The sequence below is a fragment of the Alosa sapidissima genome, chromosome 2 (assembly GCF_018492685.1).
Source record: "Alosa sapidissima isolate fAloSap1 chromosome 2, fAloSap1.pri, whole genome shotgun sequence".
NCBI classification, from domain to species: Eukaryota; Metazoa; Chordata; class Actinopteri; order Clupeiformes; family Clupeidae; genus Alosa; species Alosa sapidissima.
Genome location: NC_055958.1, coordinates 3846289 through 3858737, shown reverse-complemented (window position 1 = coordinate 3858737; position 12449 = coordinate 3846289). Strand labels below are relative to the sequence as shown.

The 12449-nt window shown below is 43.0% G+C and overlaps 1 protein-coding gene across 1 annotated transcript in view; it reads left to right on the top strand.

Annotated features, from left to right (window-relative positions):
* Positions 1 to 173: 173 nt before the first annotated feature.
* cntnap5a (contactin associated protein family member 5a) overlaps positions 174 to 12449 on the top strand; it is a 70103-nt gene continuing 57827 nt past the window's right edge. The window contains exon 1 of the mRNA XM_042073321.1: positions 174 to 316. Coding sequence (XP_041929255.1) covers positions 235 to 316 — 82 coding nt within the window. The 5' untranslated portion in view covers positions 174 to 234. The remainder of the gene's footprint in view (positions 317 to 12449) is intronic.

The window sequence follows — 12449 nt, the reverse complement described above, 5'->3', positions numbered from 1 at the left end:
TCTCTCTCACACAGAGAGAGAGAGAGAGAGAGAGAGAGAGAGATGACGGAGCTCGGGAGCAACGTGTGTCTTTAAGAGGATCTCGCGCGCTCGGTGGGCGCTCTGCCTCTTGACGCGTCTGTGGTACGGTAGAGAAAAGGAAGGCGCTGGAACTACAGTACTTGCTTGGAGGCTTTCCTTTTTGGACGTATCTTATCACGGCAAGGATATTTACTCCGGTCTGAATTAAAAATCATGGAGTTTCGAAAGTCCTTACCTTACACAGTCAGCATCATCATGATCATCTTCTTCAGTTCGTCACGTGCAGCTAGTCATTGTAAGTAACTCCGAGAGTGTTAACGATATTCTCTTCTCAAAGTCAACATATCAACGATGTATCAACGTTGTGTGAGTGTAGCCTAAATACGAGAGTGCTGAAAACAAATTAGTGGATATGTTTGACCATGTTTAACTGGTTGGATTTTCGACAATGAATATATAGTAGGCTACATTAGAAGTAAGACTAACACTACCTGTCAATAAAGGTGCTGAAGTTTTGCTTAATTTGGAAAACAAATCCACATGTTTTTTGGCGACATTGGTGAAATCTGTTGACTGTAACATTTTACGATTTAAAATGAGGTAGCGTAGCCTACTGGCTTTAACTTTGTGAGTTGTACCGCACTATATCTAATTTCAAGTACAGTTAATGGAAATTAGTGAGAAGCTGTTTGTTGCATGAATGAGTAGCATACACACTAGAGGTCAGAATTGCCTCGTCCAGGTCCTCTGCAGCTGACAGTGTTGTTTCGGATTGCGCCGTTGGTTTTCTTTCTCGTTTGTAACAACGTGAATGTGATAGCATATAGTTTTATTGACTTGGACAAATGCGCACGGATGTGTAGCAATACAGTGTAGGTCATTAGGTTAGCAGTATATAAAATGTTTTTGTGCATATATAATGACCGAGAGTTCATAGTGTTGGGAAAGGACCGCCAATGTATTGATTTCGAGGTTCAAAATCTTCTTGACACCCACAATGCCTAAATGCGTGAAGAGACTAATGCTTGGATACTTAGGGTATGTGAGAATAGGCTAGTCGACACTGTATCGACTGCATATTAAGTGCCTGCCTGCAGTGTTGCAGAGAGTAAAATATGATCTTATTGTGAGCTCGCTGATGACTTCTGCAGATCATGTAATGGTCGCCAGGAATTATTGCTTACCTTTCTGCAAGTTAGTTCAACAATGTCACAACTATACACATTTTACTCACATGTTCTTCTTTCTCTTCCCTCTGCATGCATTTCTCAATGCATTGTGAGGAAAAGACTGAAATACTATAAGGAATATTGTGCCATTTTTGTTGATCTAGGAAATGATTTTTCTTCAAGAAGAAAGAACGATGGGGGGGGGGGGGGGGGGGGAGTGTAAGTGTATATGTTGTGCATTCATGACAAAAAATATGAATACTTACATATATTTTTGAAAACCATTACAGAGTAGTAATTATTTTAGGATTAGCTGCAAAATATATAAAAATGGTGATGAAGGTCCCCTCATATGAACTCAGAGTTGGTTATCGCTGAAGCCTTGTATTGCATATTTACATATGAACTCAGAGTTGGTTATCGCTGAAGCCTTGTATTGCATATTTACATAGATGCACAATTATTGCTCTCATAACTATGAGTGATGTGCTAGTTAGTAAGCACAATTGCAGTTATTAATCCTACTTTAGATTATGTATAATAAGATAAGCTATGATGATTTATGCCATTTTGAAATCAAGATGTATTATTATAGGACCAGTTATTGTTACAGAGTCCTACACAAAACAAATCATTCTGTCTTGTAACTTTGCAGTGCTGATACAGGTTATGACAAATGCCACATCAGTCATTCACTGTCCTTTGGTGGATATCAAGTAAACCATAGTTCATGTAACCCTGCGATGGAGGCCGTAGATGCTCGGAGAGTACAAGGAAATGGATGCTTTCATATCTACCACAAAGAGACAGAATAAAGCCACAGATCCATCATGAGTGCAAACCTGTGTGTCTGTGAGTGTGTGTGTGTGAGTGTGTGTGTGAGAGTGTGTGTGTGTGTGCATGTGTGTGTGTGTGAGCACGCATGCACAAGCATCCGTGTTTTTGATCCGTGTCAGGTGAACGAGATAATGGGCCAGTGCATTCCCGTAGGAAGGAGGCTGTCCTCAGTGCAGTGAGAGATAACATGTGGAGTCCTCTAACCGCCACATCACTGTAAGCCTCCCTCCAGCACCTCTGTCTCTGCAGCCTGTGGAAATCACCACATCCTGACACGTCTTTGGCTAACTCCTCAGGCCTCTTCAGGTGGCATCTATTGCACTTCAGTGTGGATTTCAAGCTTTCTCGGATGCTCCGCCGTAGCAACCCATGTGATCAATGCCTAGTTATTGTGTCTGTCAATCATATTGACCAGGAATGTGTAACATTATTTCATATCTTGTAATCATTAGTGTAGTCATAAACTGTGCATTTAGTGAAAGGGAGAATGCAGAAATTCTCCCTTTATGAATACATTGCAGATTCATCACCATGTCTTAATTTTGGGATCAGGGTCCCCCTCCCTGTGAACTCCCCTGCATGTAGTCATGTGGGCCGCTGTTCAGGAAAGGCAGCCGTGCACACAGGCATGCTGTGGAGTATGAGTCGTAGCTCATATTGTCAGGGAAGTGCTCTATTTATGAGATCGTGCTCTTAGAACGGTGCCGGAGTGTATGACAAGTGGGCTCACGTAAGCTGAGGGGCCATAAATATGCATCGACCGCCACCACCACCACCATGTACCGCGGCTCGGCTTGATTGCATGTCACAGTGCCTGGTCCAGTACAAGCTTCTTACATTCGCATTTCCAAATGCCCTCCCTCCCCATGGTCTCGAAGGGGAGTAGTGGACTTTTGACCAGAGCATTAGCGTGATAAAGTCATTTACCGGAACTTTCCTTATGAGGTCAAACATGCGATGCTCTTAACAGGGAGCTTCCCTGCTGAGAGTGAAAGTATGATTTTGAAGGTTTGCCTTAGGCAGTCAGCAGCGGTGGAGTTTCATTATAGACCACCCCACCCCCACCCCCCACCACCGCCCTGTGCTTCATCCTCCTGGTGACACACTTGAGCACGGAGGCTGTCTCCCCGTGTGCAGTGGCCTCTGGAAGTACAAGGTGGAAATTGGCCTCAGTCCACTCATTTTCCAATACACGGTGAAAGGGCTTTTTTTTCTCCCAAGATATGTGTGACGAGAGTGAACTTCATGCATTTTACATTTTGAACGAAATAGGTACATGGACATTGTAAATGCATTTATTGAGCAGATAAGAAATATCAGGCGGCCCAGTACTGGATGGAAGCGCATGTTAATTTGTGCAGTTTGGCGCTTGCTGCAGGAATAATTCACAACATGATCAGTTGTGTCGACTGTAAGACTGATTTACATTAGCCATTATTCATACTGTAGATTCATAACTTGTCATGCAGTGAGTTGGACAGAGACTATTCCTTTAGATATTCTTTTGAAACTCTCTTGTGAATCATATAATGTGAGATTCTGCATGATGATGAAGTTTAATAATCCCGATACCCATATCTCAGGGTATTGAGTCAGAGATCATGAACAGACCTGTAATACATTAAAAGGGTTTACATATCTACACAGTCAGCTTGCACTACCGCTGGCTTTTTTGACAACTACTGTAGCACCACTGTGACAGGTGCAGACAGTATTTCAGTGTGTGGAATCATCAGTATTACCTATGATGAAGCTTGTAGGCAACACTACAGTTTACATGGCTCTGTCCTTGCCATTATAAAATGGATAGGTCAATAGAAGTGCTTGGTGAGATCTTGGAACTGGATACTAGTGCATTTCACTACTGTAAGTCATGTATTGCTCTAGCTTATCAATATCAACAAAAAAGGCATCAACAACATTAACCAAAATATTATTTGTGCTAGACCAGTTAACCATAACCACACGCATAACCACGTGTCCTCTGTCCGGAGCCGTCTGGTGTGCAGTTCAATAATTGAGGAGCGTGTTTGAATCTGCAGAATCGCTGACACTATAATGCCTTCATATCTGCAGTAGATCTGAGTGGGTGACCTGGAGCGGAAGGACTTTTTATGATACTCCTGCTATCGGCGGATTCCTCTCTCTGTCCTGCCCTGCCTTCTCAACAATGCAGTGCTCCCTGTATCAGGGTGAAAGATATTGCTGATCACAAGATCAACAGCCTATTTTGACTCAGGTAGCCATTGGGGGAATCTGTCATTTCATTTGATGGGAGATGGGCAGTAGTGGTGGTTTCAGAAAATCAAAGATATGGCACACTCAAATGGCCTGTGTGTATTTGACCAAGGGTGAAGACTGTTATTTTACTGCAGCATTTGGCTTCACAGATTACAGTAGTTTCCCAGTACATGGATGGGTATGAGTCTCTGCTTAAACAAGATCTTTGTCCCTCAAGTATACTTTAGGTTTCATCTTCCTTTTAGAGTTCAAGGATTTATTTTGAAGCACTGAAATTTTGGCAGTTTCACTTTCTACCCCTTTCTCTCTCTCTCTCTCTCTCTCTCTCTCCCTCTCTCTCTCTCTCTCCCTCTCTCTCTCTCTCTCTCTCTCCACCTCTCTCTCTCTCTCTCTCTCTCACTTTCTCTCTGCTACCCTTTATGTGTCAGACCCTCTGCAGCTTAACCTTTTGACTTGCTTTTAAGGCAGCAAGAAAGACAGGATCTATTTTTCTTCCAGTGAGTTTGGTCACATTAGACTTTCATTTTCTAAGACAAATACTTTCTGGCTCCTGGTGCTCTTTGTGTTAGCTCGGGATTAAGATCCAGTAACTCAGATGAGACGACCCACTCCGTCATTCTTAGCTTCAAACTGAAAGCATGACAATGTTGTGGCTTTTTGTAGTTTTTTCTTCAATATAAAAGGAGTATTTTTTTACTGGCAGAACCCAGCCTCAATTGTGCCCTGTCATTGTAGCACCCAGATCACAAAGTATTATCTCTGTAAAGTGTTCTACCCTTTCGTGTCGGTGAAAGAAAATATCTTGATGTAGGAGAAAATTATATTCCATTTAATGCATGCGTATGCATGCGTGTGTGTGTGTGTGTGTGTGTGTGTGTGTGTGTGCGTCTGTTTCTACCCCAAAAAGATGAAAATATTCAATTTTTCAAGGTCAGAGACAAGTGAACAACCCAGGTCAGTGCTCTGCACACCAGTGCCTTCTCATTACGCCTGTGTTTTCATTTGATAACTTTTGATGATAGATTCTGAGAAATTATCCCTGGACTCCATAATGAATTCCTCACTTGCCTCATCTCTGCTTGAGCAATTTGCATGGTTCGACATTAATCACGTCTCGCCGGATGACTTTCTCCCAATTCCAAATTAATTATTGAGAAAGCACATTAAATCACATTTGAGTTTTTGCTTCTTTGATAAGGCCCCGCAATTCTACACACACACAAAAAATCTATGGTCCTGGTGATATAGGGCCATTCCGAGAGATTACCCCACTGCACAGCCAGCAGTGAGGCTGGAAATCCATTTGATGAATGTGGCGGTGGCGGAGGCTTTTACATTCCTAATCAGATGCCAGCCTCTCTGATACGGGTGCTGCTCTCCTACTGCGGGGGGTCCTCCTCGTTCTAAATATTTGCGTGGCTGCTTTCTGGTAATACTGACGGAGGATTAACCTCCCAGAATGAAGCAATCAAAAGAAACACAAGTGTCAATGCCAGAATGAACAGAATTGAGATAAAGAAGAGGTAAAGAGTGGTTTCTTCAACCCTTTGGTTTTAAAAGGAGCGTAACATCCATGCATAAACCAATACAATGAAGGAAAGGCTTACTGCCTTTAATCTGACATGCATTTCATGAATTTCCCATCTAATTTATAGACAACTACCAAATCTTTAGCATGGTAGTGTATAGGAAGCAGCACAGTAATGACATCATAATGAATGTTTTGCACATCAGGACAGATGGCTCATATGCTAACATCCGTTCAACATCCGTTAAACATCCATTAAGCGTCTGCTTCTTTTCTCATTCATGTTCCAGTCTTGTGGCTGATTCAAAAGGGATTCTTCACAGAGGGGTCCAGCAGCACTTTGATGTTGTCATGCTTTGTGTCATTACCACACTAGAGAGGATGCAGATAACTGTGGGTGGCCTTGGAGCGCACATGCTGTGCTCGTCCCAGATGGAAAGCTCTCACCAGCCGCATATCCTTTGATCTTGGTTCTCTAGCCCATGCGGGCTAATAAGCAATTCAATTTGTGATCAGTTCAGGTTCATGCCATGTCCAAGTAACAAGCTCAGCCTTTGCAATGGAATCGTCGGGGCAGAATCACCAATGTAAGGCAGTGCAGGTATGAAGGGGGGGGGGGGCAACATTGTTAGTTTGTGAAGTATGCCTGACTTTCAAATTGGAGCAGGTGATTGGATCTGTAAGCAAAGCATGTACACATATCTGCTGTGAAGGACTCTTCAGCACTGCTGCAGGAACCACTGGTTCAATAGAGACATCCTGGACGTGTCAACTACTTCTGACCCCTCGGCCGTGATTGAAATGCGTGCGAGCGTGCCACACTTTTAAATCAGCGGAGGGATTACAGATGTGTTACCAGCGCTTTTCTCATTCCGTTCTAAATGTGAGTGGGCTGCCTGACATTTCCACAAGCCTGCCGAGGGTCACAGTAGGCAGCGTACCATCTGGGGCAGCGGGCGAGCGAGCGGCGGGGACGCGCAAATCCAACTGTCAGCTTCCTGCTTGGCGGGGTCGGCCCTTTCCTGTGATCTCGTATTCACAAGGAGCTAATGGGACAGTCGCCCCAGGACCCGGCTCCCGGCGACAAAACATGCCATAGGCTAATGGTGGTCCAGAGGAGACGGTGTCTGGCCCATCTGGCCCAAGGCATCATTAAATCCTCAGACTGCGATTTAAATAGCCAGCTATTCTACTGTGCGTATGCCCCTGTGCTTGGCCAGTGATATATATATATATATCCTTCACAGAGGTGTCATCCTCAAGAAACCATTGCTAAATTGTTCCACAATCTTCCTTATGGAGTGTGTGTGTGTGTGTGTGTGTGTGTGTGTGTGAGAGAGAGAGAGAGAGAGAGAGAGAGAGAGAGAGAGAGAGAGGAGGGAGAGAGGGAAAGAAAGGTAAAAAAGGAGGACGAGAAAGAAAGAAAACACAGAGAGATATCCATCAGGGGAGAGAGAAGCAATTTGTTGGTGTTATTGAGTCAGATTGCTTTGTAGTGCGCATGTTTGTTTTGGTCTCCGGCAGCCTTCCTAATGAGTCGGCTGAGATGCCAATCTACGACAGAGCAGATCTGTGAAGACAGCGGGCACAGAGCAGTTCAAAGCCACCGGCGGAGAAAATCCTGGCAGATGACAGGAGAGCAGAAAGTGCTGATGGGAGACGTCAGGCGGCTGAGGCGGGCGGGCGTGAGGGAAAATGGGCATTGTGAGGGTGCAGCAGACACGTCTCTCGGTGCCTCTGTGGATGACATATTAATGCAGGTGTTCAAGACCGTGGGACTGGCATGCTACGTCAAGTCTGTGTGGACATGATAAATTATACTTGTGTCTTTCTTTCAATTAGTTGTATAAACAAAAATTGAGTAAACAAACATTTTTTTATTAGGACCATGTAATAGTGACATGGACCATGGGGCTGGGCATTCTACGGCACGTCTGTGTGGAATTGCTAAATGATACTCGTGTCTTTCCTTCAGTTAGTTGTATAAACAACAAACAAGTTGAGTAAACAAACAAAAAGATTTTTTTCTGTAATCAGGACCATGTGATGGTGGCAGAGCTTGTGAACTGCAACCCTGTGACTGCTTTTTTAGTTTGCACAGATGAAAACTGTAGCAATAACACTCTGGAAGAACATGGGTGAGGAAAGCTGAGCTCTGCTTTGACAGTTTGAGATTTAAGACGCGTCACATTCTTTGAGAGTCCACTCGAGGCTCTATTTAGTCAGTCTGATGAGTCCGTTACAATCTTTCTCTATTTCTCTCCCTTTCTCTCATTATCTTATTCTCTCCCTCTCTTTCTCATTCACTCACTTTCTTTCTCTCTCTGAATCAGTATGTCAGTGCTAACACGCGAATCACAGATACCCAGTAGAAATGAGCCCAAGCGTATAACACTATGTCATAATGTATTGTTCATTAACCAGTTTCCATGCTGTCCCTAATGAGAATGGAATCACAGTTCTCTTAATACTCCTCTCCAGTGCAGGGCCGATTGGTGCGTAGTGAGCTGTCAGATCCATAAATAAACGTGTGTCCTGCTGTGAGCTTTCAATAGAAGTCTAAAGTTATTTTCAAGAGTACAATCTCCCCCTGAGCTCATACAATGGCCTTTCAGTCAGTCAACACTGACTTCTAGTATCACCAAAGTTAATGTTGTTTTTGAACTTTTAAACAGTATGTAAAAATGGACTGTTTGTATTAGACCATATTTTTTTGTTTGTTTGTTTTCACTTTGTTTGTCAGATCTACAAATAGTGTCGGTGGTTTAATGGTCTGTTCTCTATTCTAAAAGGAACTTTACTCCTGTCTCATGTCAGGATATATGGTGGATCAGGTCTAGGTTAAGAGAGATGCCTGAGTTTTTATCACACATGTTGTTTGTGACAACAGAACAGACCCATAGGTCTCCTCATCCACATGTGCCAAGCTGTGTGTATTTTATCGATGTCTCCAAGGCTCAGGTTATGTTAATGTGTTTTTCATGTTGACAAACAGCCTATAACCTCTACATGAATAACACAGCAGCATCATAACATCTTATATTGCATATTACCAATCTGACAGATTGTGGAAAAGATACAAGGGCATCCTGCTCGAGTGTCAGTTTACTGTTGCTACTATATATGTCTTAAGAGTCAAAAGAGGGCCGGGATGAATAATATACTCTACAGATTGTGGTCTTACATAACATGACAGGGGTTATCAGGGGGACCAAAGGGCTAGTCTTCGGAGGGACTATGCCAAAGAGTCTGGGTGATTCATGTGGCTGCTTACAGCTTGTGTAGCCACCTTCTGTTTGGAATTCAGAGCAGGAATTCTCCATGGCCTACTTGCCCTTCAGTGTGCCTCTCTGCCTCCACAACTGTGAATTTCCAATGCACCGCTACTCACTCAGTGGAAGAAGTACTGATAGTGCTTTAAAATAAGACAATACACACAAAAAAGAAATATAGAATGATGAGTAGTGTTTAAAATGACATGTTGCAGAGGGTATGTCATAAAAGACTGTCATAAAAATATCTATTTTCCAGTGATATCAAATCTTTTAGCATAATATAGCAAATGTGTTGGTGCTTCCTAGAGAATATGTAGGACCTATGGTTTGAGTAGCTTAATTCCGCAACAAGCAGATGAAAAGTACTCGAGAGAGTACTCAGTGACTCATAAATGAATGAGGATTTGCCTAGCTAGTCTGTTGTTTTATATGATGTAGCCAGACCTCAAAGGCACCCTTGAGTGGAGCAGAAGTCCCCCTGGTCGGGGTCAGGCGCACAGTGTCCACTCAGTCCAGTGTTATGAGCCACCCACGGCCACCAGCGGCCCAGCGGTCACAGTGCTGATGGCGGTGGAATGTAATTAATGCGTCGGGTTTTGGCTGAATCACCGCCGTTGTTGGTGAATTCATCTTTCACAGCCCATGGCCAAAATCAATGAGCTCTGGGATGACAGATGGTAGATTTCCTGTGTTGTGAATCTTGTACGTTCACCCGTGCACAAGGGGGTAGTCTCGGTGTGCCATGAATGGTGAAATGTGTCATAAAAACTCAGTTTGTTTGAGTTTGATGTTGCTGCAGTACTATACTGTGTTTTTTGAAGGGTTTTCTCAGTGATTTTTTGAAGTGGGCTAGTTTACTTTAGAACTTGAAATTTGAAAGACTTTACACAATTTCATTTAATTTTGTAGACAATGTTGACTCAACTATAATGATTATTAGTAGCATATAGGACATTGCCTTGTCATAGGACTTGCTATTGTTTGTTAGTACTGTATGTAATTACCCTGCAAGGGTGACACATTGGTTTTACTTTATTAGTGTATTGGTGTGTATGCTGTGTGTGTGTGTGTGTGTGTGTGAGAGAGAGAGAGTGAGCGTGGATATTGGTTATGAGTAGGGTGACCACCAGTCCCGCGTAGCGCGTGCGCGCACAGCGTTTGAAGCCCAATTCATGCGTCCCGCAAATTGAGACTGACTGTCACGCATAATCAATGCTTGCTCCAAACTTGGTCGCTCTATATCCTGCAGCCGGTTGCACCAGTTGAACGTAAGTTCCATCTTAGCTTAGTTCTAACTTAAACTGGCACTACGTTGAAGTTTACGAGCTACTAAAATGTATCGGGTTGCACCAAACTGAATAGTTTCAACGTAACACCAGAGAATCGGTAGACGGGCTCTGGTAACACAAGTTATGACTTAAATTACACCCCCCTCTCCCTAGGTGTAAGGTCCGTCGTAGGTAATTTGTTAACATGGTTTTCTCATTTATATTGTGGGGATGTTAAATTTAACAATGTAGGCCTACAAGTCGAGAAGAGTTACATACGCGACCGATTACACACATTTAATTTAGCTACTTGAGCAGTGTTTGAATTATGTTTGTATTCACTGGAAATCATATGGACCTAGCTGTATACAAATAGGCTACCACACATCTATCTTTACCACACAAAGCATACATTTCATTGCTGTGGATTGAGCTGTTATCAGAGATTTCATTAGCCATAGGCCTACTTGAAAGAGTGTTAACGTTACCATTACCTTCACTAACGTAAACGTTCCACTGCGGTAGCCTATACATTAGGCCAAGTGGTGGCTGAAATATTCCCAGAGCACATATAGGCCCACAACAAAATAAAGTCTGTTATTTTCAAATACAGTGTTATTTTATTCCATACAACAAAGTAATTGCGGAAGAAGTCAAACCCAATGTGGCTTTATCATACAACATTACAGTGAACATTAGGCTACCCAGAACACTGAACAGTTTTCCCCCCCTGCAATTACTAACACGCTCACCATCCTTCCTCCCCCTTCTTGTTCCGTGAACCTCTGGAGTTGTGAGTTAAGACTTTTTTTTAACTGTTCCTGTGGTGTTGAGCAACTACAATTCCTGTTAATCCTACAATTTTACAATATAATTTATGTAAAGTGAATACATAATGAAAAATAAATAAAATGAAATAGCTAAAGTAAGTGGAAGTGCATCTGTCAATTCATTGAATGTTCAAAGTATTATGAATCTTTATTTAGAAAAAAAAAATACACATTGGTTGGCCTATTCATGATACATCAGCAATTACACATGTTTAGGGGAATAGGGCATATTAATATACCATGTAAGGTGGTATGTGCTAGAAATGGGTAAACCACTATCAGTGAGTCTGCCCGTGAGGTGGGGGCATCACCGTGCCAGGCAGTGTCCCACATTGTCCCTCAGAAACATACCCCTTGTCCCCCCTTGGGCTTATTAGCAGGTGGTCACCCTAGTTATGAGGCATGTCACTAAGAGCATAAGTGGTAAGAGATCCACTGGGATAATGGGACAGCACAGATAAAACACATTTATCTGATATTTAATCTCAGGGAGAATGTATTAGTGCTTTAATGCATTTAATGGCAATGGCTGCTCGCCTGAATCGAATTCTTAAAAAAAAAAAAAAAACAGCTTGATCCACTTCAGCCTCAATGACAGTCAGCATTTGAGACATCTGCTGGCAAACGATCTGAATGCAGTCAAATCAGGTCGCTTGAAATCCAGCAACGCTAGCACAAAGGCTCTAAACAAGCTTATGCAGCCCTTCTCTTTTTGTACCCTCCCCACTGCTGTCGCCTGGGCTTCAGACCCATGCTGAGTGGATGCTTGCCGACTGACTTAACTCGGTGGGCCTCTGCTCTGTCTGTCATTGTTTTGTCCGCCAGGGTGGCAAAATCTTGACCTTGTGTTTTGGTGGGTGAGCGATGTGCTGTATGGCTGGCTGTGGATTGAAGCAAATCTCTCACATTTGGTGTGTGTGTGTGTGTGTGTGTGTGTGTGTGTACTCAGAGAGGGCTGGGTGGGTGGATGACGATGGCTGACATGCTCAGATCACTGGCCCCCTAAGCCCCCTTTCTGTGTTGGTAGTGCTCTAATCCTAAACGGCAGGATTAAAAAGCAAGTCGAGACAAGCCAGGAAACCACTGTCACTGAGAAAGTATGTGTGACAGAGAGCTACATTTTTGTGGAGTGCTCAGCCTCATACAACTAAATCTTTAAAAACTAAAGCTAAAGTAGATTCCCTTAAGAGGGGTCATGCCACTGTTTCTTCAGCTGTGAGTTCAGTTAAGTTCAGTAATATCAAATAGGATATGTGTGATGAATGTGTGTGCATGTGTGT